This window comes from Columba livia, chromosome 1, assembly GCF_036013475.1.
Source record: "Columba livia isolate bColLiv1 breed racing homer chromosome 1, bColLiv1.pat.W.v2, whole genome shotgun sequence".
Taxonomy (NCBI): Eukaryota; Metazoa; Chordata; class Aves; order Columbiformes; family Columbidae; genus Columba; species Columba livia.
Genome location: NC_088602.1, coordinates 166,506,275 through 166,528,937, shown reverse-complemented (window position 1 = coordinate 166,528,937; position 22,663 = coordinate 166,506,275). Strand labels below are relative to the sequence as shown.

The 22,663-nt window shown below is 51.6% G+C and overlaps 1 protein-coding gene and 1 long non-coding RNA gene across 3 annotated transcripts; one reads left to right on the top strand and one right to left on the bottom strand.

The window, feature by feature from the left end:
- The first annotated feature begins 6,169 nt into the window (after positions 1-6,169).
- On the top strand, positions 6,170-7,337 carry LOC135575970 (uncharacterized). Its single transcript, XR_010467522.1, has 3 exons — positions 6,170-6,541; positions 6,699-6,808; positions 7,207-7,337. It is a non-coding gene; the product is annotated as an uncharacterized LOC135575970 (long non-coding RNA).
- A 6,459-nt stretch (positions 7,338-13,796) lies between these two features.
- Positions 13,797-17,722, bottom strand: LOC135575858 (ankyrin repeat domain-containing protein 35-like). 2 transcript variants are annotated; one of them, XM_065036516.1, is made up of 5 exons: positions 16,644-17,722; positions 16,039-16,398; positions 15,406-15,540; positions 14,348-14,496; positions 13,797-14,192 (listed from the first exon to the last, which is right to left on the bottom strand). In XM_065036516.1, the coding sequence occupies exons 2-5, from the start codon at positions 16,095-16,097 to the stop codon at positions 13,954-13,956; spliced, it is 582 nt and encodes a 193-aa protein (XP_064892588.1). In that variant the 5' UTR covers positions 16,098-16,398; positions 16,644-17,722; the 3' UTR covers positions 13,797-13,953. The 2 variants fall into 2 exon arrangements, with proteins under 2 accessions (XP_064892588.1, XP_064893360.1); XM_065037288.1 differs by having other exon boundaries at positions 16,039-17,722.
- Positions 17,723-22,663: the final 4,941 nt, after the last annotated feature.

Genomic DNA, 22,663 nt, shown 5'->3' with positions numbered 1-22,663 from the left:
CAGTTCGCGGCCGTGTGCAGGCTGTTGAAGGATCCGTCTGTCAGTGACACCCCCTCGGGGCTACTGGGAACGTACTGAGAAGCTGCTAAATTAATGGATGCTGTGATTAAGTTCCGTACCCATCGTTACTGATGTAGCTGTCGTTAGCCAATTGACATGAGATAATTGCTTCCTGACCACCTGCAAAAGGAGGGGATATTTTTCCAGTTCTGGATCCTTCTGCATGACAAGAGGGAGACAGAAGATTAATTAATACATTGTTTAGAAGCAGAGCGCTTAGTTTACTTCTAACTAATAATTAAGAGTTTTATTGTAAGTAAGAAACTAAACAATTATAACTAACAACATCAATTACTTCCTGGTATACTGTACTGTATGTCAAAATTTTCAGAAATTGTAATGCATATGTAATAATTGTGTGAATACGAGCAACACAAGAGCATCCAGTCTTTGGAGCACTGATGGAGGATGATCTGCAGTGTTCCCCAGCAGGAATAAAATAAAGAATGTCACTTAACAGTACAACCGACTCTGCTGTGAAGTTTCTTTCTCTGTTTCAGTAGACGGTGCTGGTTTGAGGCACGTGTTTGCCAAGTGTGTTTTGGTGTCTTTGTGAAGGGTGGCTTCTCAAAGTTGTCATGCCTAGCTGTCTGTCTGCTTGCACTTGAAGTGATGAGGACTGGACCAGGTGAACCTCCGGAGCTGGCTGCTTCTGCTGCTGCCCAGCCAGACCTGGAGCACAATGGTTCTTCTGCACTTGCAGGTCTCAAAGTGGGGGTTTGTTGTGGGTTTAGATTGCGGGGTGACAATAAAACCCTGGCAGATGTATTGTTAACCTCCTCTCCCCCCCACTTCCCCCTTTTGCCCCTCCATCTCCTCCCTTCCCACTAAGGACAGGCGATCGGGAGTGAAAGAAGGACAGAGAGAAGAGAGTTGGAAAAATTAAAAATGTTTTAGGAACGCTACTAATAAGAATAGAGAAAAGAATACAAAGTATACAAAACCTATCTTGAAAGTCTCAGCAACTGCAGAGCTGGCACCCAAAGTCCTGGATTGGACTCTGCAACCAACCGGAGCTGGATTCAGTCTCTCACTAGGCCTCAGTTCACAGGGACGACTAGCGAGATCCTCTCCTAATGTCGGCCATAAGCAGAAGGGAAAAGGGGCGAGATCCTCGTCATCTCCCGCTTTTATATGAAATATTCGTGTGAATGGAATGTTATGCACCGTTGGTCAGTTTCTTGGTCACCGGTTTCTCGTTGCCCCTCTCGCGAGATGTCCATCTGTCCTTATCAATAAGTTTGCATTCCATTGCTATGTTTACCAAAACATGTGTCTGGTTCTCCAGGAAAATGCAGCTAATATGAAGGCTTTAGCTGACAGGCAAATTCACTAAAAGAGAAACTTGTTTTTTAACAAAACCAGGACGTTCCATCCCGTATAATATGCCATTCATTGAACACTTAAACCTTATCTATACAATCTACCAACACAATCTAATTAATCACTACTACTATATATATATACATATGTACATATTTACACAGGAGTAATTAATCTTAATCAGTGGACCATCCTTTGAAAAGTTCATCAAGTTCATTTTGTCACAACAGTCTCCCAGGGCAGGAAAAATGGTACAAGTGCATCTCATGACCACTGTTTGTGGGTTAAAGACATCAACTTTGAAGAAGTTGTCAGGCGCCACTCAAAGAAGCTAGCTCTGCTTTCATCATCACTGTCTTGATCTGAAAGACACTTATTAAACACTGTTAGTATGGCAATTCACATCATGCAGTTCAGTGCTTAATATTTTCACCTAAAATCAAATCCCCTTGAGGTACACACCGAAATTCTCCATCCTTAAGCATCACCCAAGAGGTGCTGCCAGGTCCCTGGGCAAAAACAATCCCACGAATGGGCTTTCCTTTGCCTGAGGCAGGAGTAACCCAGACTGCCTTTCCTAACATGTTTTTCATGTGTACTACAGGGACTTTGTCTCCTTCCACAGTATGAAGAATTCCTGATTGGGCAGGCCCGGCTCGATTGGTTGATCCCCTGGTGTTGACCAACGAAGTGGCTTTTGCTAAATGTGAATCCCAGTTTTTAAAGGTTCCACCACCAAGTGCCTTTAGTGTAGTTTTTAACAAACCATTGTACCTTTCAATTTTCCCAGAGGCTGGTGCATGATATGGAATATGATATATCCACTCAATACCATGTTCTTTGGCCCAATTGTCTATAAGACTGTTTCTGAAATGAGCAACATTGTCTGATTCAACATTGTCGCCAAAGGTCTTGCTTTTCAAGCCCCAAGATAGTATTTCGGGCTGCAGCGTGAGATACGGCATATGTTTCCAACCATCCAGTGGTTGCTTCCACCATTGTAAGTACATAACGCTACCTTGACGTGTTTGTGGAAGTGTAATATAATCAATCTGCCAAGCTTCTCCATATTTATACTTTAACCATCGCCCCCCATACCATACAGGTTTTAACCGCTTTGCTTGTTTGATTTCGGCGCAAGTTTCACGTTCATGAATAACCTGTGAAATAGTATCCCTAGTTAAGTCCACCCCTTGATCACGACCCCATTTATATGTTGCATCTCTACCTTGATGTCCTGAAGCATCATGCACCCACCAAGCTAGGAAAACTTCACCTTTATGTTGCCAGTCCAAGTCCACCTCAGCTACTTGAATTTTAGCAGCTTGATCCGCTTGTTGGTGGTTTAGATGTTCCTCGGTGGCTCGACTTCTAGGCACGTGATCATCTACATGACGAACTTTCACAGGCAGGCTCTCTAGACGAGCAGCAATGTCTTGCCACAGTGTGGCAGCCCAAATGGGTTTACCTCTGCACTGCGGTTGCTTCTCTTCCATTGCTGTAGCCATCCCCACAAGGCATTTGCTACCATCCATGAGTCAGTGTGGGGATAAAGTATTGGCCACTTCTCTTGTTCGGCAATGTCCAAAGCCAGCTGGATGGCTTTCACTTCTGCAAATCGACTAGATTCACCTTGTCCTTCAGTGGCTTCTGTAACTTGTCGTGTGGGACTCCACACAGCAGCTTTCCACCTTCGATGTTTTCCTACAATACGACAGGATCCATCTGTGAACAGTGCGTACCGCTTATCAGTCTCTGAAAGTGTATTATACGGTGGTGCTGCTTCAGCACGTTTTACTTCCTCCTCATCTGGAGACATCCCAAAGTCTTTGCTTTCTGGCCAGTCTGTAATCACTTCTAAATCCCTGGGCGATTGGGATTTCCAATTCGAGCTCGTTGCAATCCATTTACTCCACGTAACCTCGGTGGCATGACGTGGAGAGGGAACTGTCCCTTTGAATATCCAGCTCAGCACCGGCAGTTGAGGTGCTAGGAGGAGCTGTGCTTCAGTGCCAATCACTTCTGAAGCAGCTCGAACTCCTTCATATGCTGCTATTATCTCTTTTTCAGATGGAGTATAGTTGGCCTCACATCCTTTGTATCCTCGTCTCCAAAAACCTAAGGGCTGACCTCGGGTTCCTCCTGGTGCTTTCTGCCAGAGGCTCCAGGTAAGTCTGTTATCTCCGGCTGCGGTGTAGAACACATTTTTAACATCTAGTCCAGTCCGAACTGGTCCAAGGGCCACCGCGTGAGTTATCTCATGCTTAATTTGTTCAAAGGCTTGTCGTTGTTCCAGGCCCCAGTCAAATTGTTTCTTTTTACAAGTCACTCGATAGAGAGGGCTCACAATCTAGCTGTAGTCAGGAATATGCATTCTCCAAAAACCTACAACACCCAAGAAAGTCTGTGTCTCCTTTTTATTAGTAGGTGGAGACATTGCTGCAATTTTGTTGATCACAATCATTGGGATCTGATCAGTGCCCCTCCCCCACCGCTGAGGTCATTAGAATGGCGCGCTGGGTTAACCCGGCGCTGTCCTGGCAACGGTTCTGTGCCAACACGGAGCGTCACGGGCAGGAGCCAAGCTCTTGCCCAGAAGCACCACTCGGCACTGGGCGTCCCTCTGGCTGGCTTTTGACACCTGCCTGGCCACTCTCTTGCGCCCCAGAAGAGAGATTTACAGGAGGCCTCTCTTTGACTCGTCGGGATGGGACAGGTCAACTGCTGCCGCGGCTCTAGGTATGCGTCCCCATGCAAGGCTCAAAGACATCCCAGAACAGCCGTACACCGCAGCAGCCAAATTTCTCACGCCTGACACCGTTTGCTCTGCAGGGACGAGCCTGAGCCCGTGCAGCAGTGCGTGCCCATCCCGGCATCATGGGAACCACTGCTCCGGCAGCGTGTGAGGGTGACCCAGGGCCGTGTGACGAGGAAGAGGGACCTCCTCCTCTTCAGGGACACGTTGGTCATCGCCAAGCACCAGTAAGATTTGCAGAGCCCAGCTGCCTTTCCTCCCAAGCACTGGCCCTGGCACCAGGGCAGCGTCATCCCAGGAGCAGCCCCAGGCCAGCGGCACCCTGGTGCTGGATACAGCCATGGCCGTGACTGTGGCAGGGGGACTCAGGAGGGGAGCCGGCGGGCTCAGGCTCCTCCAGCTCACTCCCTGCCGCTCCTCTCTGCAGACGTGGCAGCGCCCCGCGCCCAAAGCTCTGCCTGGCCCTGGGCCAGCTGCAGGTGCTGGGCAGCGCCAAGGGGGCAGCCGGCGATGCCTCTGAAGAGGAGGAAGGCAAGCATACCACCTCACTCCTCCTCGTCTGGCCCTGCGGCTCGTGTGTCATCACTTTCCGGTGAGTCTGGGTGCCACCTCCCACGGCTTCGTCCTGTCTCTGGGACCATCCCCACGGGGCAGGGCTGTGCCAGCGCCTGCCTGTGCCCCCAGGCTGGGGAGCAGCGGCACTCAGGCTGTGTCTGCTCTTTCTGCAGCTGCCGGGCAGTGAAGGAGCTCTGGCTCAGCGCTCTCCTTGGGTAAGCCCTGCCTGGCAGTGAAGCCTGGGGGACCTGTGCGCACATCATAGGGGGATGCTCTAGGTATCATAGCCCTACGGTGTGGAAACAGGGCTCTAGAGCTGAGAAGAGCTGGACCCTGGGCGGTGGGCAGCTCCTGAGTGGGCAAAGCTGGTGGAGCACCTTCACCCAGCTGTGTGCACACAACACCTGCCCAACCCCACCTGGACCTTTGCTGCTGCTCTCCGCTCGGCTTCCGAGTGGTACTCGGGTGCTTTGGGCAGCTTGGAAGGGCTCCCTGGGCTGTCAGGGGAGGGAAAATGTGGCTTGTGTCTCACACAGCTCTTTCTTTGCTCCTTCCCCATGCACAGACCACCGGAAGGAGTGGAGGGAGCCCAGGTCACCCGGCTGCCCTCCTTCAAGGCGCTGCTAAAGGAGCTGAGGAGCCGCAATACTGTGAGCGTCCCTCCTGTTTTTGCTCGGTCCCCAGAGCCTGTTCTAGCCCAGCACCAGCTGCATCACTTCTTACCTTCTTCTCTTTTTGCTTGCCCAGGCCATGACACTGCACGCCGCCAGCCTGGAGAGGCTGGTTGAGGGCCAGGCAACGGTGAGGATCGCACAGAGAGAAATCTCAGCCATGCCCATGACTCACACGTGGCCAGGGCACGATGCAGCTCGCTGGGGCCCTTTCTGCTGCAGGGCTGTTGGGCAAGCACAGCACATTTCTTGCAGGCTGATGCAGAGCAGCGGCCCCCACCTGTCGTCCCCTCTGGTGGCCGAGATAGAAGTGGCCAGTTGGCTGGTGAGTTGGGAGAAGATGGGCGCAGAACAGCCCTTCCCTCCTCCTCTTGCAGACGGGCACTCCTGCTGCCCTGGGGCTGTTGCTGCCCTTCCTGCAGGGCAAGTCTGTCCCTGTTATTCTGCAGCAGGAGAGACCTGAGCCCCCAGGGTCCCTTCTTCCCAAATGACGCTTGTCCCATGCACTGGCGGGTGGGGTACAGTGTGAGAGGTTCCAGGAGCGTTGGTCTGCTGCTTCTGCTCCACCTTGCTTTGTTCTCTTCTCCTTGGCAGAAGGTGAGACCCGCAGCCAGAGGAGGTGGCTGCCCTGGCGCTTTGCGCGGCCAGGGACCTCAGCGGCTGCAGAGGCACAGGGGCCGTCGCCCTCTGCCCACACGGGGGTTCTCTTTGGCCGGCCCCTGGCAGCTCTCTGCAGCCAGGATGGTGCGCTGCCCCAGCCCATCCAGGTAAGCAAGCCCGGCCAGGGCATCCCCATGCTGCTGCCTCCTCTGCAGAGGCAGTGTCCCCATTGGAGGCATCCCAGATGAGCCTTGGGAATAAAACGCACTCCTCCACGACACCCAACTGCAGCCACCCCTGTGTGCAGCCCCAGGGAGAGCTGCAGACCATCCACACTCTCCCCTGTCCCTGAGGAAGCTTGGGCTGTCCCAGGGCCTGTCTCCAGCCCAGCAATGTCCTCCTCCCTCCCCTGCAGGACCTGCTGGCTCTGCTGCACGAGCAGGGCCCATCCACGGAGGGGATCTTCCGGCTGGCGGCCAGCGAGCGCGCCTCCCGGGACATCAGGGAGGCCCTGGACACCGGCGCTCAGGTCCACCTGGCCAGCCAGCCGGTGCACGTCCTGGCTGTCATCTTGAAGGTGAGCCCTGCTGACCTGGAGTCTGGCGCTGCTGATGGGCACCTGTGCGAGCAGGAGCCCAAACCCAGGAGCTGCTCGGCACCCAGTGTGCTGGGGATGCTGCCTGTGCTCCCGGCGGCACTGCTCGCAGCCTCACCTGCAGCCCTTGCCATTGCAGGACTTCCTCCGCAAGATCCCCTCCAAGCTCCTCCACTCGGAGCTTTACCAGCAGTGGATGGATGCCCTGCAAAAGACCAGCAGGCAGGAGAGGCTGGCGGGGCTCAAAGAGTAAGTGTGGCCAGCAGCCTGGCGGCTCCACAGGGACTGCCAGAGCCCGACACCTGCCTGCAAAACCACAGCCTGCCTGAACAAGCTGTGCTTTTGGCCACCCACCTCTTGCTGCTGCTGTGGGCTCAGCATTCTGGGGGGAAAGTGGCACAGAAAAGCATTTATCTCTCTCCTTGTAGCGCTGCCTGCAGGCATTGGGGGTGGCTCCACAAAGGGACTCTCAGCAGAAGGGCTGTCAGGGAGAGAGGTGCCCATATCTCAGCGAAGGCAGTCCCTCTGCTGTAGAGCCGCCTTGGCTAAGGAGCCTTCCTTGGGATGGGCTTGACTGACACCAGCATGGGACACCTGTCTGGACAACACCTACTTCATCCATTCACGTTGCGTTCCTGTTCCCGTAGGGTGGCCGGCAAGTTACCTGAGGCCAACCTCCTCCTCCTCCGAACCTTGCTCAGCCTGCTCCACAAGATCAGCACCAATGTCCCTGTCACCAAGATGACTGCCAGGAACCTGGCCATCTGCGTGGGGCCCAACCTCCTCAGCCCACCCGAGGAGGACACGCTGGCCCTTAATGTCCTGATGCAGGTGACAGGGAAGGTATGCTGTGTTTGCCAGCCCGCTGCAGCCTTCCCGGCCCATGCCAGCTTTGCTCTTCAGGGCTTCCTGGCTGCAAAGAGCAGCCCCACAGCTGCAGCTTTCTGTGCAGAAGGCACGATCAGGAGTGGGAAGGGCTGTTGCACCCATTTGCAGCCAGCGGGTTGGCAACCAATGGTCTACTCTGTGCAGGTGACAGAGCTGGTTGAGTTCCTCATCCAACACCATGAGGAACTCTTTGAGGAGCAGGAGGAGGAGGAGGAGGCTGAGATTCCAGGAGCACCGGCCGAGGCTGAACTTGCCAGCCAACATGCCGAGGAGTCACCGGCACCAGAAGAAGAAGGAGAAACTGCCGAGGTATGTGAGGTCCACACAGAGCGTGAGAGAATGCCTCCCTACGCAGAAGGTGGGATTGCCACTGTAGGGACTCTTTGTGCAGTGATCCCAGCAGAAGTGGCACAGCTGGGCTGAGCAAACCCATCCAAGGGATGTGCCTTTTAGAGCTGAGATGGAGAGTGGGCAGGTGTCATCTTCTATGTTTCCACTGCAGGTGCCTCCAGTTGTTCCAGAATGTGAACCCCAGGAGAGCACCTCTGGGCAGAACAGGTGACATGAGCTAGCTTTGATGAAGAGTAGAATTGATTCATGGTGATCTTGGCTGTGCCTGTCTAACAATCTTCCTGAATGGACAGGTGTCCAAGCTCTTCGCAGCAAGGGGAAACACCATCCCCCAGGAAGAAAAAGCACAGCTGCGAAGAGGAGGTCGGTGGCCCGCCACCCAAGCGAAGCCGAAAGCTGTGAACAGAGAGCTCAGCGATGGGTAAGTGAGACCACCCAAGCAGGGTGAGAAGACCAAGGAACCCAGGTGTGTAACAGAGCCTGCTCTCCCTCTTGGGAATTTTCACGCTGCTCTGAGTAGAGGAAATAGTTCTGTCGTGCCCAGAGATGGTCCCAGAGAGGAAGCGATCACCTGCCCCTGGGCAGTATACTTTGGGTTGGAAGCAATCTTCCAAGGTCATCCAGTCCAACCCCCTGCTATGAGTAGGGACATCCTCAACTGGATCAGGTTGCTCAGAGCTCCATCCAGTCTGGCTTTAAATGTTTCCAGGGAAGGGACATCTACAACCTCTCTACCACCCTGCATTCTTACTGCAGCTGTACCCAGGCCTGGCCCTTCAAGCAGAGATTTGTCCAGCAGTTGAGTCAAAAGCTCGTGTGTTCACTTAAGCCTCCCAAGCTTCAGCAATCTAAATAATTAAGAGAAAAACACCAAAGCCCAATAACCAGCTCTAAGGAATTCTGCAGTGGAGATCTGTGGATGGATATTGACTTTCACGCCAAAGCACAAGTTGCTTGTTCACCTCTCAACCCGGTGCCTAATGCCTGTCTTTTCCCCCCATCTTTCTCAAGGCAGGCTGTCGAGGTGGCTGAAGAAATCACCCTCATGCTGCCACCCTTTTGGCTCAGCTGGACGGTCTAGTGGGGCTTCCCTGAAAGAAGATCACACCTCGTCCTTTCTGCAGAACTTTCACCAGCCCGTGAAGAAGTCTCACAAGCGTTGGCTGTTCGAGCCGTGAAAAGAGCTGCAGAAAGGGCACTCGACAGCTTTCAACACATTTGTTTTCACATGCCAGTTGGCAATTTTCAGATGTTTAGAACAGTGTTTTTAGCCACTAGGGCGAGAGAGTTTGTTAGTTCATTCGTTTGTTAGTTAATTAGATAGTAAGTTAACAAGTTAGTTAGTTAGTTTCTACTGTAGGTAGCTGTCTACTGAAGACATTTTTTTCACATTCCAGTTTTCACTTTTCGATTATTTCCAGTAACGTTTTGAGCCAGTTTGGCGAGAGAGTTTGTTATTTAGTTAGTTTAGTTTCTACTGTAGGTGTAGGTGTACACTGTAAATCCCACCGAATTTGCCTCTGATACGACTGCGATTACTCTTCGTCTCCAAGCAAAGTGCCGCGTCAGAAGAGGATGCGGTCAAAGAAGGATTTGTTGGGCCCCTGAGCATTTCAGGCTTTCTGAAATCACATCAGGGCTAGCAGGAGATGCAAACTGGAAATATTGATTTCCACGTAACCGACTACTATTCCTGTCGCTGAGCCAAGCGCACAAGTTGAGGGTCACTACATTTTAATAGTGGCTCTCTTGATTTGGAGTGTTACTAAGAACTTGTGAGTTCCTCAAGGTAATGATTCCAAATGAGGACAGAAAGTAAGGCATGGAAGAGATGTCATTATATCTGGGGGACACTAACCAGAAATGTCAGACTGCACACCTACAGAAAAGTGCTGGAACCTGTGTCTTTCTGTAAAAATGAATAAATGCTCAAAATAATTCAGTTAAACTAAAGTTTATTTTAATAAAAGCCAGAGGGATTGGAGGTCAGGGGGTGTGAGAGGGACATGCTTATGTGATATTTACTCTGGTCATTAGTTTTCTGGTTTCAGAACTGAATAAAATGTAGTTGTCTATTGCTTTGAATTTTTAGATCCTACAACACAAAAAACCTCTATCTACCTATACTTGTGTGTGAGGGGGTGCAGCAGCACCTCTGGTGGATAGATGTAACTACCATACTCCAGAAGCTCCCGCTACCATGAGACAGTTTTTTCCAGCCCATTTCTCCCTCTTCCCTATCAACATTCTTCTCTACGACATCCATTTTGGTTGGTTTGGTTTATCTTTTAAACACTAGACAACAACATCCGAAGAGAAAAGATGTAATTTCCTTTAGGTGTCCTTCCCTGGAAACAAACTCAGTTCCCAGAAGCAGAAAGCAAACACTGTACTGCCTGCTTTTGTAAGGCAAGAAGCAGTAGCATAAATACCCACTAGAACGCTCAGTTTCAAAGCCAAAAGGTTTAATTGATAAAGTACTCTTAGTGTTACTTTTAGTAATGAATCAAAGGTCAGAATCACCATGCTGAGACATAATTTTCAACTCATTTGAAAATATAGGATATTTTGTGTATCTAACAAAACCTAAAATTAAGGACATAATCAAAACCATACTTGCCCATTCAAGAGGTATTTTAGTAAAATTCAGAAGAGAAATCTGTTAGGTCTGTCTCTCACAGTATGCTCCTGGACAAGATGTCCAGCATACAGGTGGATAAACAAACAATGCAGTGGGTGAGCAACTGGCTGACGGGCTGGGAAATGGGGTAATGTTGGGCTGGTGACCAGTCACAAGCAGGGTTCCACAGAGACCTGTCTTAGGGCCAACACTCTTCCCTGTCTTCATAAATGACTTGGACACAGGACTCGAGGGATTGCTTAGCAAGTTTGTCGATGACACATAATTGGGGAGAGCTGTTCACGCTCTCAAGGGCAGAGAGGATCTGCAGAGGGATCTGAACAAACTGGAAAACTGAGCAATCACCAACCTCATGAAGTTCAACAAGGGCAAGTGTCAGATTTTGGCACCTAGGACACGGCAACCCTGGCTGTACATACAGACTGGGGGATGCGATGCTGAAGAGCTGCTCTGCAGACAGGGATCTGGTTCTGGTTGAGGGCAGGTTGAACATGAGCCAACAGTGTGCCCTGGCAGCCAAGAGGGCAACCGTGTCCTGCGGTGCATCAAGCACAGCATTGCCAACCTGAGGTGAGGGGGAGGTGATTTTCCTACTCTACCCTGTACTGGTGCGGCCTCACCTGGAGCACTGGGTGCAGTTCTGGGCGCCGCAGGATGGAAAGGATACAAAGCTACTCGAGAGTATCCAGAAGAGGGCTACCAAGTTGGTGAAGGGTTTGGAGAGGAAGACATATGAGGAGCAGCTAAAGTCACTTGGTTTGTTGAGCTTCAAGAAGAGGAGACTGAGAGGAGACCTCATTGTGGTCTACAGCTTCCTCCAGAGGGAAGGACGAAGTGTAGGCACCAAACTCTTCTCCTTAGTGACCAATGACAGAACCTGAGGCAACGCCAGAAAGATGTGCCAGGGTAGGTGTAGACTGGACATTAGGAAAAGATTCTTCACCCAGAGGGAGGTGGAGCACTGGAAAAGGCTCCCCACGGATGTGTCATGGCCCCAAGCCTGACAGTGTTCCAGAAGAGACTGGACAATGCCCTCAGACACATGGTGTGAACGGTGGGGCTGTCCTGTGCAGGGACAGGAGCTGGACATGATGATCTTTGTGGGTCTCTTCACACTGAAGACATTCTGTGATTCCACGATTCTATGAACCACCACCTTTCACCCAGATGTTATGTGAAGAACAAAGTTGGTGTGAAAAAGCTGGACTTAGGCAAAAAAGACAAAGATGGAGTTCTATGGAAACTCCATCTTTGCACCCTGTCAAAAGGGTGAATTTCCTTATGTTTCTGAATCACTTGAATCCATTTCATTTCCCTGACACCGCTCTCTCGCCACCCTCACAATAGAAAAGTGTTTTCCTTTGGCTGAGGTGCCATTCCCCCGTCCCAGCTTGTGCTCACTTCTTCGCACCTTTCCCCTCGGCGGGCAACAAATCCATCAGATCGCTCTGGGAACTGCAAAGCTTCCATGGCTACCAGAAGCTCAACCACCACCTTCTGCCCAGACCACCAGGAGGATTGCTCTAGGGTGGCAGGAAGAGTCTGGTAACTGATTATTAGCAGTAGGTCAGCGCAAGTCCCCGACCTGAGTACAACCATGTCTCAGGGCTCCCGGGAGGAAAAGGACACAGATGTGTGTTCCCTCTTGGAGGCGTCTGCACGACTGATATTCCATCAGAGCAAGGGCAGAGAGAGACGTGCTAAGTGCCTGCATGGGTTGAGAGCCTGAGCGAGCCTTCAAAGATAGGACTGTCCTCATCCAAACCCGCGAGGTCCCAAGCACTCCAATTGGACAGCAAAACGAAGACACGGACTAGACGACACAGTTTATTAAATAGCACGCTGCAACAGTACAGCTGGCATCAGACGCAGGGCAATGGCTGCACAAGATGGAATGTGAAGGTTTGCAGGCTTCATTCCTCTCTCTTGCGACCACCCTGGTTTCGGGCACCGGCACTTCCTCTGCTCTGGCATCTTGTCAGGGCTGATGGCACTGGAGGCTCAGCAGTGGCTGGGGAAGGGTTAGTGTGGGCTGTTAGTTTATACAGCAGGCTGGGCCAAAGGTGGCACTGGAAATTGGATTCTGGAAGTACAGCACTAATGTGCACATCCAGATCCAGAAAACCAAACACTCAGATGTGTCAACAACAAAGCTACAGCCTGTGGGCTACAGCAACAAGTGGAAAATTGCGTTCCGTGGAGATAGGGATCAACCTCTTGTGGTTTTTGCCTTATTTCTTGTCCAGCTCTTTCTCCCATCTCTCTTTTAGAATGCTTTACTTGGCTGTGACCTACCACGGGAGTCCCGAATGACTTTTGAGGCTAAGCCCAGGTTCCAGACTGGTTGTTCCTGACTCCCACGCAAAGCGGAAAAACTTCTCACAGGTCCTGGGTTTATCTTGCCTGCTGCATGTGTTGTTGCAACTGCACCTCCAGCTGTTGGGAAATGTCACCAACTTGTAGGTGGCAAACCAAAAGCAAGTCAAAGAGAGAGCTCTAATGTCACTCACTTCTGTGGAAATCCGGAAGGCGGGAGGCCATTGAGACTCCTTTTGTCACCTGCTGACAGAGCATTCAAAAGTATTAAAATCTTGTGGTATGGTGATGATGATGACCCTCTCTGCTCTTCTCACTTGGGGCCCCGGGACTGCGTCCTGCTTGGAGAGGCCATTGAGCTCCGCAGCCCTGCTGGGACTCCTGGCTCATGGTTTTTAGCCATCTGGGTAACTACATCTGTGTTCCTCAACGTCCAAATGCCAAACGTTTTCCCTCTTCATGCTGCACCTCTGCTTCACAATGGGAACAAAAAGTGATCCAAAAGAGGCTTCAGGTCCTGATTCAAAAAGTGCCTCTTAGCAGCACTCCAAAAGGAACTCAGTAGCAAGAACAGGTCTCCTTAACCTGACACGCTTGATTTATAGATATGTGCATCAGGCCCCAAGAGTCACCTCAGTGTCGCCTTGACCATCGGTTTGTGTTGAAGCCTCCTTCTTGAGTGGAAGCTCTTCTCTCTCCAGTGCAAAAACCTGAGCGAGCAAGAACAGAGACAGACAGACAGTGAGGAGAGGAATCCACAGCAACACTGCAGCATCACACTGCCTTTCAGCAGCTGGGCTTAACAAGTGCAACAATTCTGTTAGCTCAGGAAGACAAAGTACCTCATCCAAAGAAGAGAAGTCAAAATCTTCTTCTTCTTGTGCTGCACCTGCTGCTGGCAACACACCTACAAAGAGATAAGAAGCGCCACACTGCTGTGAGTGCTTATTTCACTCTGCTTTTCCAGACACGCTTCACTCCAGAGAAGCTTAGGGAATTACCAATGTGATGCTCCTCTGCAACAGGCTGCGCACACGCTCCTTGTTGGTTTGCACCATGAGGCAGCATGACAGCGGACACTTCCTCTGGACCTTCAGAATCAGTCTGTGTGAATTAAGACATGCGTTAGAACTGGCACAAACTCCTTCTGGACCCGTCTCCATTCCTGGAGGTATTCAGGGGATGTGTAGATGTATTGCTAAGGGACATGGTTCAGTTCTGGACTTGGCAGTGCCAGCTGTGCAGCTGGACTCGATGATCTTAAGGGTCTGTTTTGACCGAAGAGATACTGGCATTCCAAGCCTGTGTCAGAAGCAGAAGGAAAAGAGCTCAAAAGTAAGCAAGCCCAGTTGGGCCCCACCTTCAGAGAAGTTAGGTCTAAATCAGACACGGAGTCACATTCCTCCTCTTGCTGTGCTCCAGCTTCTGGCAAGACACCTTCAAAGGAGAGCAGAGGCACAATGCAGTCGTGAGTGCTTGTTTAACTGTGTCTTTTCCCGTCCCCCAGGCCCTGCATTTAACAAAGGGTTCTCATTGTCCTTAAGGCCTCAGCGATTTGTCCTCATCACCTCCTCCATGCTGAGGGATCCTACCTGCTCCAGTCTGCACAGGTGCTCCCATGGGAGGGGCAGCAGTCGTCCCAGAGCAAGAGATCTCAGGTACTGCTGGACCTCCTGTGCCTCCTACAGAGCGTTCTCCTGTTCTTTTACAGTTTTCATATTCCTCCAGTGTCTTTATAACTCTACATAGAAAAAGGAAGGAAATGAACTCGGTGATCTTATCCCAACTACATTGCACACATGTCATTTTCTAACAGCTCTGGCAGAGGGTCAGTCTGGGCTCTGAAGAGACACCACTTTCAGGGTTGCTTCACAAGCAGAACTAAAGACAAAAAACCCCCAAACTCAAGAAAATAGTAAGGACATCCTCCAGACCAAGGCTGCTGTGCAAAATGGTGCATTAGCACAAGACCGATCCCGTGCTAGAAGCACGCAGGGAAGGAACCAGCCTCTTGTTTTGCTAGAGCAATCCTCAAACATGCTTTGTTCCTAAAGAGGTTTTTACTCCACAGTTTACCCCAGCACCCTTCTCTCCTGCTCCCCATCCGTATGGGATGACAGAATGGGCAGGGGGAGAAGACACAAAGCCCAGATTCAGCAACAAGAGGTCATGGGCAGTTGTTTATGGCTCGTCAAGGCATACTTGTGGGCATAATGCTGTTCATTCACCCAGCAGTAGGCTACCGTCACTAGGAGAGGGCTATTTCATTCAGCCTAGCTGTTAAGGACACGTAGCCACCTTAGGGAAGGAACGGTCAGGGGAGCAAAGCTACCCACAAGAGGAGGAAAACCGCTGAAGATTTTAATGCATCAGGGATATCGGTTGGATCCCCTCTGAAACAAAAGGCAGGTAGCTGCTAGTCAGTTGGGTGGAGCTTGGCAGCACGCAGGTGAATTCTCAGACAGAGCTGTGGAGGGAAGTTTTCCTCAGCTTGCAAATCCACCCTTGACACGGGAAGAGACGCATCACAAGATGTCACTGAGCCCAGCTTCAACAAAGGTCTCAACATCCCATTCAAGCAAAAAGGGCTGCACATCAACACAGACATGCTGACAATGCAGCTGCTCTAACCAGGATGTAAAACACTTACTCAGGCTTAAACTGACGGCGATTACCCAAATCGTCAAAGCCATGCTTGTTTCGATGAAAAAGATCAACACCATGCTGAAGAAGAAGCCGTAGTACATTCACATTCCCAGCATAAGCGGCAATCACAAGAGTGGTCCTAAAGCATCCAAGAAACGACAGGAAATACATCAGCTTCTGCAGACATTGCCTTGCCATTACTTGAGTCCTTCTTCGCTCCTCAAACAAATCATTTCCCCTCCTACAGGCAGAGCAAAATTACAGCAGAACACGTGGATGCGTCAGACAGTTGAGGGTGGTGGGACCTCGGGAGGTCTCCAGGCCAAGCATCTCCCCGGAGCAGACTCGGGGAGGTGTGTGTGTGTGTCTGTGTTTCTGTGTGCACGTGTGTGCACGCTCACGCACACGTGTGTGTGTGTGCTGGCACTACAGCCAACGCTTGCTTGCAGCCCTCAGTGCAGAGATCATCCCCTGAGGTAAGAGAGCAGCCGAGCGCGGGTCTGCTCTCACAAGTGGCACAGAAGGAGCTCCTTCTGGGCAGCTCCTGGTGCTTTTTCAAAGCTCATTCCTATGGCTCCCATCAAGCCAGCCTGAACAATGCTCAGGAGTCCCACGCACACTTTTGACGAGAATTCACCTGTCATGCAGATCTCGAGTGTGCACATCAGCTCCTTTTTGAATGAGGAACTCAACCATCTCTTCGTGGCGTTGGAGGATGGCAACGGCAAGAGGAGTGTATCCCAACTGAAAGGAGAAATCGTCTCCCTTAGAAGAACACAGGAAAGGCTGGGGAAGAGAAGCCTTACCCGAAGCTCAAGCTTGCCACATTCTTAGCCTCAATCTGGGCATTATGCTCGAGTAAGAGCTCCACCATCGCTTTGCTGGGCATGATGGCAGCCATGTGAAGGGCAGTGTTGCCGCCAGCACCTCTGTGGTCAGGGTCGGCACCGTGCTCCAGCAGAGCAGTCACGCAGTCTTTGTGCTCGTGCTCTACTGCCTGGAAACAAGCCACAAAGGAGGAGTAACTTCCAACACGTACCTTTCTCTCTGTCAGAGCTCCTGCATCTTCCCAACACGGGAAAGTACGAGCGCCTTCAAACATTAGGCAACATATGCCCCTTCCCCACTGACTGCAACATACCTGCTTCTATGCAGGCCTACGTAAAGAATCACGCAAGCCAGGCATGGCTCGGTGCACAATCGACAAGCCCCACGTACGACAGCGTAACATATTCCACGTACCAGCATCAGTGGTGTTTTCTCAAACATGCCATGAGGGTTGAGCTGGCACCGCTTTCCTGCCAGAAAGCGAACGACATCTGCATGGCCGTTTGCACAAGCAAGATGCAGAGGCGTCCTAGAAATTAAATACATCCAGTTAGCAGAGACAAGACGGCTGAAGACATCGTTTCAGGCTGTGGTGCCAACCACCTAGGGGCACAAGGCTCAACTGCCAAAAAAGCAGCCGAAAGCAAGGTTTCTGGTGCCAGAGCGCATGCGCTGGCTCCTGTCCCAGCTGGGGCGGGCCTCCGCTAAGGGCAGCGCTGTGGAGCCGGCCTGTCCCTAGGGTGCTTGCGATCGTGTGGGGCTTCGCCGGCTCTTCCAGCCAGAGCACGTGTGTCTTCGCTATGGGCACTGCCCGCCTCTTACTGCTTGTTGGCATCCCGCGAGTTGATGGAGAATCTCTTCCGCCACCAGCGCTGCTGCAGCCAGGCCAGGTCGCCACGGGCGGCCGCGCCGTGCAGCCCGCCCCGGCGCTTCTCCCGGAGCTCCGAGGCCCCGGCGGTGCCGGGCGCGGAAGCGCCGTCAGACGGCGGCCGCTCCCGCACCCTCCTGAGCAGTGCCATGGAGCTCTGCCTGGTGCGGGGGAGACGAGGGCACGGCCCGCTCCTTGATGAGCAGCCGCAGGAGTCGCCCGGCGGACTCTGACGAGCCCCGGAGACCAAGGGGAGTGGGCGCGGAGAGGGCAAGAGAAGCCCAGAACCGAGTCCCGGGAGAGCAACGTTAGAGGGCGTTGCGAAGGCGAGAAGAGCCGAGAAGAGGCGAGTCCCGAGCTGGGTCGCAGCTCCCGACGCTCCGAGCCACACACGCACTGCCGGTCCCGCTGCGGCGGCGACAGCACTGAGAGCCGGCGGCTGCAGGGGGCGGCTTAAAAGCGTCAGCTCGGGGCGTCACAGCGGGAGGGCCGGGGGCGTCACAGCGGGCGGGGTGACGCCGGCCCGGGGCGAGCGGGCTGCGGCTCCGGCGCTGGGGCTCCCGCGGGGCCGGGCGGCCGGGAAATGCGTTTGCGAATGTGCCGTTTGCACAGCTGCGGTTCAGGAGCCCAGTTCGCGGCCGTGTGCAGGCTGTTGAAGGATCCGTCTGTCAGTGACACCCCCTCGGGGCTACTGGGAACGTACTGAGAAGCTGCTAAATTAATGGATGCTGTGATTAAGTTCCGTACCCATCGTTACTGATGTAGCTGTCGTTCGCCAATTGACATGAGATGCTTCTGCATGACAAGAGGGAGACAGAAGATTAATTAATACATCGTTTAGAAGCAGAGTGCTTAGTTTACTTCTAACTAATAATTAATAGTTTTATTGTAAGTAAGAAACTAGAAAATTATAACTAACATCATCAATTACTTCCTGGTATACTGTACTGTATGTCAAAATTTTCAGAAATTGTAATGCATATGTAATAATTGTGTGAATACGAGCAACACAAGAGCATCCAGTCTTTGGAGCACTGATGGAGGATGATCTGCAGTGTTCCCCAGCAGGAATAAAATAAAGAATGTCACTTAACAGTACAACCGACTCTGCTGTGAAGTTTCTTTCTCTGTTTCAGTAGGCGGTGCTGGTTTGAGGCACGTGTTTGCCAAGTGTGTTTTGGTGTCTTTGTGAAGGGTGGCTTCTCAAAGTTGTCATGCCTAGCTGTCTGTCTGCTTGCACTTGAAGTGATGAGGACTGGGCCAGGTGAACCTCCGGAGCTGGCTGCTTCTGCTGCTGCCCAGCCAGACCTGGAGCACGATGGTTCTTCTGCACTTGCAGGTCTCAAAGTGGGGGTTTGTTGTGGGTTTAGATTGTGGGGTGACAATAAAACCCTGGCAGATGTATTGTTAACCTCCTCTCCCCCCCACTTTCACCTTTTGCCCCTCCATCTCCTCGCTTCCCCCTAAGGACAGGCGATCGGGAGTGAAAGAAGGACAGAGAGAAGAGAGTTGGAAAAATTAAAAATGTTTTAGGAACGCTACTAATAAGAATAGAGAAAAGAATACAAAGTATACAAAACCTATCTTGAAAGTCTCAGCAACTGCAGAGCTGGCACCCAAAGTCCTGGATTGGACTCTGCAACCAACCGGAGCTGGATTCAGTCTCTCACTAGGCCTCAGTTCACAGGGACGTCTAGCGAGATCCTCTCCTAATGTCGGCCATAAGCAGAAGGGAAAAGGGGCGAGATCCTCGTCATCTCCCGCTTTTATATGAAATATTCGTGTGAATGGAATGTTATGCACCGTTGGTCAGTTTCTTGGTCACCGGTTTCTCGTTGCCGCTCTCGCGAGATGTCCATCTGTCCTTATCAATAAGTTTGCATTCCATTGCTATGTTTACCAAAACATGTGTCTGGTTCTCCAGGAAAATGCAGCTAATATGAAGGCTTTAGCTGACAGGCAAATTCACTAAAAGAGAAACTTGTTTTTTAACAAAACCAGGACGTTCCATCCCGTATAATATGCCATTCATTGAACACTTAAACCTTATCTATACAATCTACCAACAGAATCTAATTAATCACTACTACTATATATATATACATATGTACATATTTACACAGGAGTAATTAATCTTAATCAGTGGACCATCCTTTGAAAAGTTCATCAAGTTCATTTTGTCACAACAGTCTCCCAGGGCAGGAAAAATGGTACAAGTGCATCTCATGACCACTGTTTGTGGGTTAAAGACATCAACTTTGAAGAAGTTGTCAGGCGCCACTCAAAGAAGCTAGCTCTGCTTTCATCATCACTGTCTTCATCTGAAAGACACTTATTAAACACTGTTAGTATGGCAATTCACATCATGCAGTTCAGTGCTTAATATTTTCACCTAAAATCAAATGCCCTTGAGGTACACACCGGACTTCTCCATCCTTAAGCATCACCCACCAGGTGCTGCCAGGTCCCTGGGCAAAAACAATCCCACGAATGGGCTTTCCTTTGCCTGAGGCAGGAGTAACCCAGACTGCCTTTCCTAACATGTTTTTCATGTGTACTACAGGGACTTTGTCTCCTTCCACAGTACGAAGAATTCCTGATTGGGCAGGCCCGGCTCGGTTGGTTGATCCCCTGGTGTTGACCAACCAAGTGGCTTTTGCTAAATGTGAATCCCAGTTTTTAAAGGTTCCACCACCAAGTGCCTTTAGTGTAGTTTTTAACAAACCATTGTACCTTTCAATTTTCCCAGAGGCTGGTGCATGATATGGAATATGATATATCCACTCAATACCATGTTCTTTGGCCCAATTGTCTATAAGACTGTTTCTGAAATGAGCAACATTGTCTGATTCAACATTGTCGCCAAAGGTCTTGCTTTTCAAGCCCCAAGACAGTATTTCGGGCTGCAGCGTGAGATACGGCATATGTTTCCAACCATCCAGTGGTTGCTTCCACCATTGTAAGTACATAACGCTACCTTGACGTGTTTGTGGAAGTGTAATATAATCAATCTGCCAAGCTTCTCCATATTTATACTTTAACCATCGCCCCCCATACCATACAGGTTTTAACCGCTTTGCTTGTTTGATTTCGGCACAAGTTTCACGTTCATGAATAACCTGTGAAATAGTGTCCATAGTTAAGTCCACCCCTTGATCACGACCCCATTTATATGTTGCATCTCTACCTTGATGCCCTGAAGCATCATGCGCCCACCAAGCTAGGAAAACTTCACCTTTATGTTGCCAGTCCAAGTCCACCTCAGCTACTTGAATTTTAGCAGCTTGATCTGCTTGTTGGTGGTTTAGATGTTCCTCAGTGACTCGACTTCCAGGCACGTGATCATCTACATGACGAACTTTCACAGGCAGGCTATCTAGACGAGCAGCAATGTCTTGCCACAGTGTGGCAGCCCAAATGGGTTTACCTCTGCACTGCGGTTGCTTCTCTTCCATTGCTGTAGCCATCCCCACAAGGCATTTGCTACCATCCATGAGTCAGTGTGGGGATAAAGTATTGGCCACTTCTCTTGTTCGGCAATGTCCAAAGCCAGCTGGATGGCTTTCACTTCTGCAAATCGACTAGATTCACCTTGTCCTTCAGTGGCTTCTGTAACTTGTCGTGTGGGACTCCACACAGCAGCTTTCCACCTTCGATGTTTTCCTACAAGACGACAGGATCCATCTGTGAACAGTGCGTACCGCTTATCAGTCTCTGAAAGTGTATTATACGGTGGTGCTGCTTCAGCACGTTTTACTTCCTCCTCATCTGGAGACATCCCAAAGTCTTTGCTTTCTGGCCAGTCTGTAATCACTTCTAAATCCCTGGGCGATTGGGATTTCCAATTCGAGCTCGTTGCAATCCATTTACTCCACGTAACCTCGGTGGCATGACATGGAGAGGGAACTGTCCCTTTGAACATCCAGCTCAGCACCGGCAGTCGAGGTGCTAGGAGGAGCTGTGCTTCAGTGCCAATCACTTCTGAAGCAGCTCGAACTCCTTCATATGCTGCTAGTATCTCTTTTTCAGATGGAGTATAGTTGGCCTCACATCCTTTGTATCCTTGTCTCCAAAAACCTAAGGGCTGACCTTGGGTTTCTCCTGGTGCTTTCTGCCAGAGGCTCCAGGTAAGTCCGTTATCTCCGGCTGCGGTGTAGAGCACATTTTTAACATCTAGTCCAGTCCGAACTGGTCCAAGGGCCACCGCGTGAGTTATCTCATGCTTAATTTGTTCAAAGGCTTGTCGTTGTTCCGGGCCCCAGTCAAATTGTTTCTTTTTACAAGTAACTCGATAGAGAGGGCTCACAATCTAGCTGTAGTCAGGAATACGTATTCTCCAAAAACCTACAACACCCAAGAAAGTCTGTGTCTCCTTTTTATTAGTAGGTGGAGACATTGCTGCAATTTTGTTGATCACAATCATTGGGATCTGATCAGTGCCCCTCCCCCACCGCTGAGGTCATTAGAATGGCGCGCTGGGTTAACCCGGCGCTGTCCCGGCAACGGTTCTGTGCCAACACGGAGCGTCACGGGCAGGAGCCAAGCTCTTGCCCAGAAGCACCACTCGGCACTGGGCGTCCCTCTGGCTGGCTTTTGCCACCTGCCTGGCCACTCTCTTGTGCCCCAGAAGAGAGATTTACAGGAGGCCTCTCTTTGCCTCGTCGGGATGGGACAGGTCAACTGCTGCCGCGGCTCTAGGTAGGCGTCCCCATGCAAGGCTCAAAGACATCCCAGAACAGCTGTACACCGCAGCAGCCAAATTTCTCACACCCGACACCGTTTGCTCTGCAGGGACGAGCCTGAGCCCGTGCAGCAGTGCATGCCCATCCCGGCATCATGGGAACCACTGCTCCGGCAGCGTGTGCGGGTGACCCAGGGCCGTGTGACGAGGAAGAGGGACCTCCTCCTCTTCAGGGACACGTTGGTCATCGCCAAGCACCAGTAAGATTTGCAGAGCACAGCTGCCTTTCCTCCCAAGCACTGGCCCTGGCACCAGGGCAGCGTCATCCCAGGAGCAGCCCCAGGCCAGCGGCACCCTGGTGCTGGATACAGCCATGGCCGTGACTGTGGCAGGGGGACTCAGGAGGGGAGCCGGCGGGCTCAGGCTCCTCCAGCTCACTCCCTGCCGCTCCTCTCTGCAGACGTGGCAGCGCCCCGCGCCCAAAGCTCTGCCTGGCCCTGGGCCAGCTGCAGGTGCTGGGCAGCGCCAAGGGGGCAGCCGGCGATGCCTCTGAAGAGGAGGAAGGCAAGCACACCACCTCACTCCTCCTCGTCTGGCCCTGCGGCTCGTGTGTCATCACTTTCCGGTGAGTCTGGGTGCCACCTCCCACGGCTTCGTCCTGTCTCTGGGACCATCCCCACGGGGCAGGGCTGTGCCAGCGCCTGCCTGTGCCCCCAGGCTGGGGAGCAGCGGCACTCAGGCTGTGTCTGCTCTTTCTGCAGCTGCCGGGCAGTGAAGGAGCTCTGGCTCAGCGCTCTCCTTGGGTAAGCCCTGCCTGGCAGTGAAGCCTGGGGGAGCTGTGCTCACATCATAGGGGGATGCTCTAGGTATCATAGCCCTACGGTG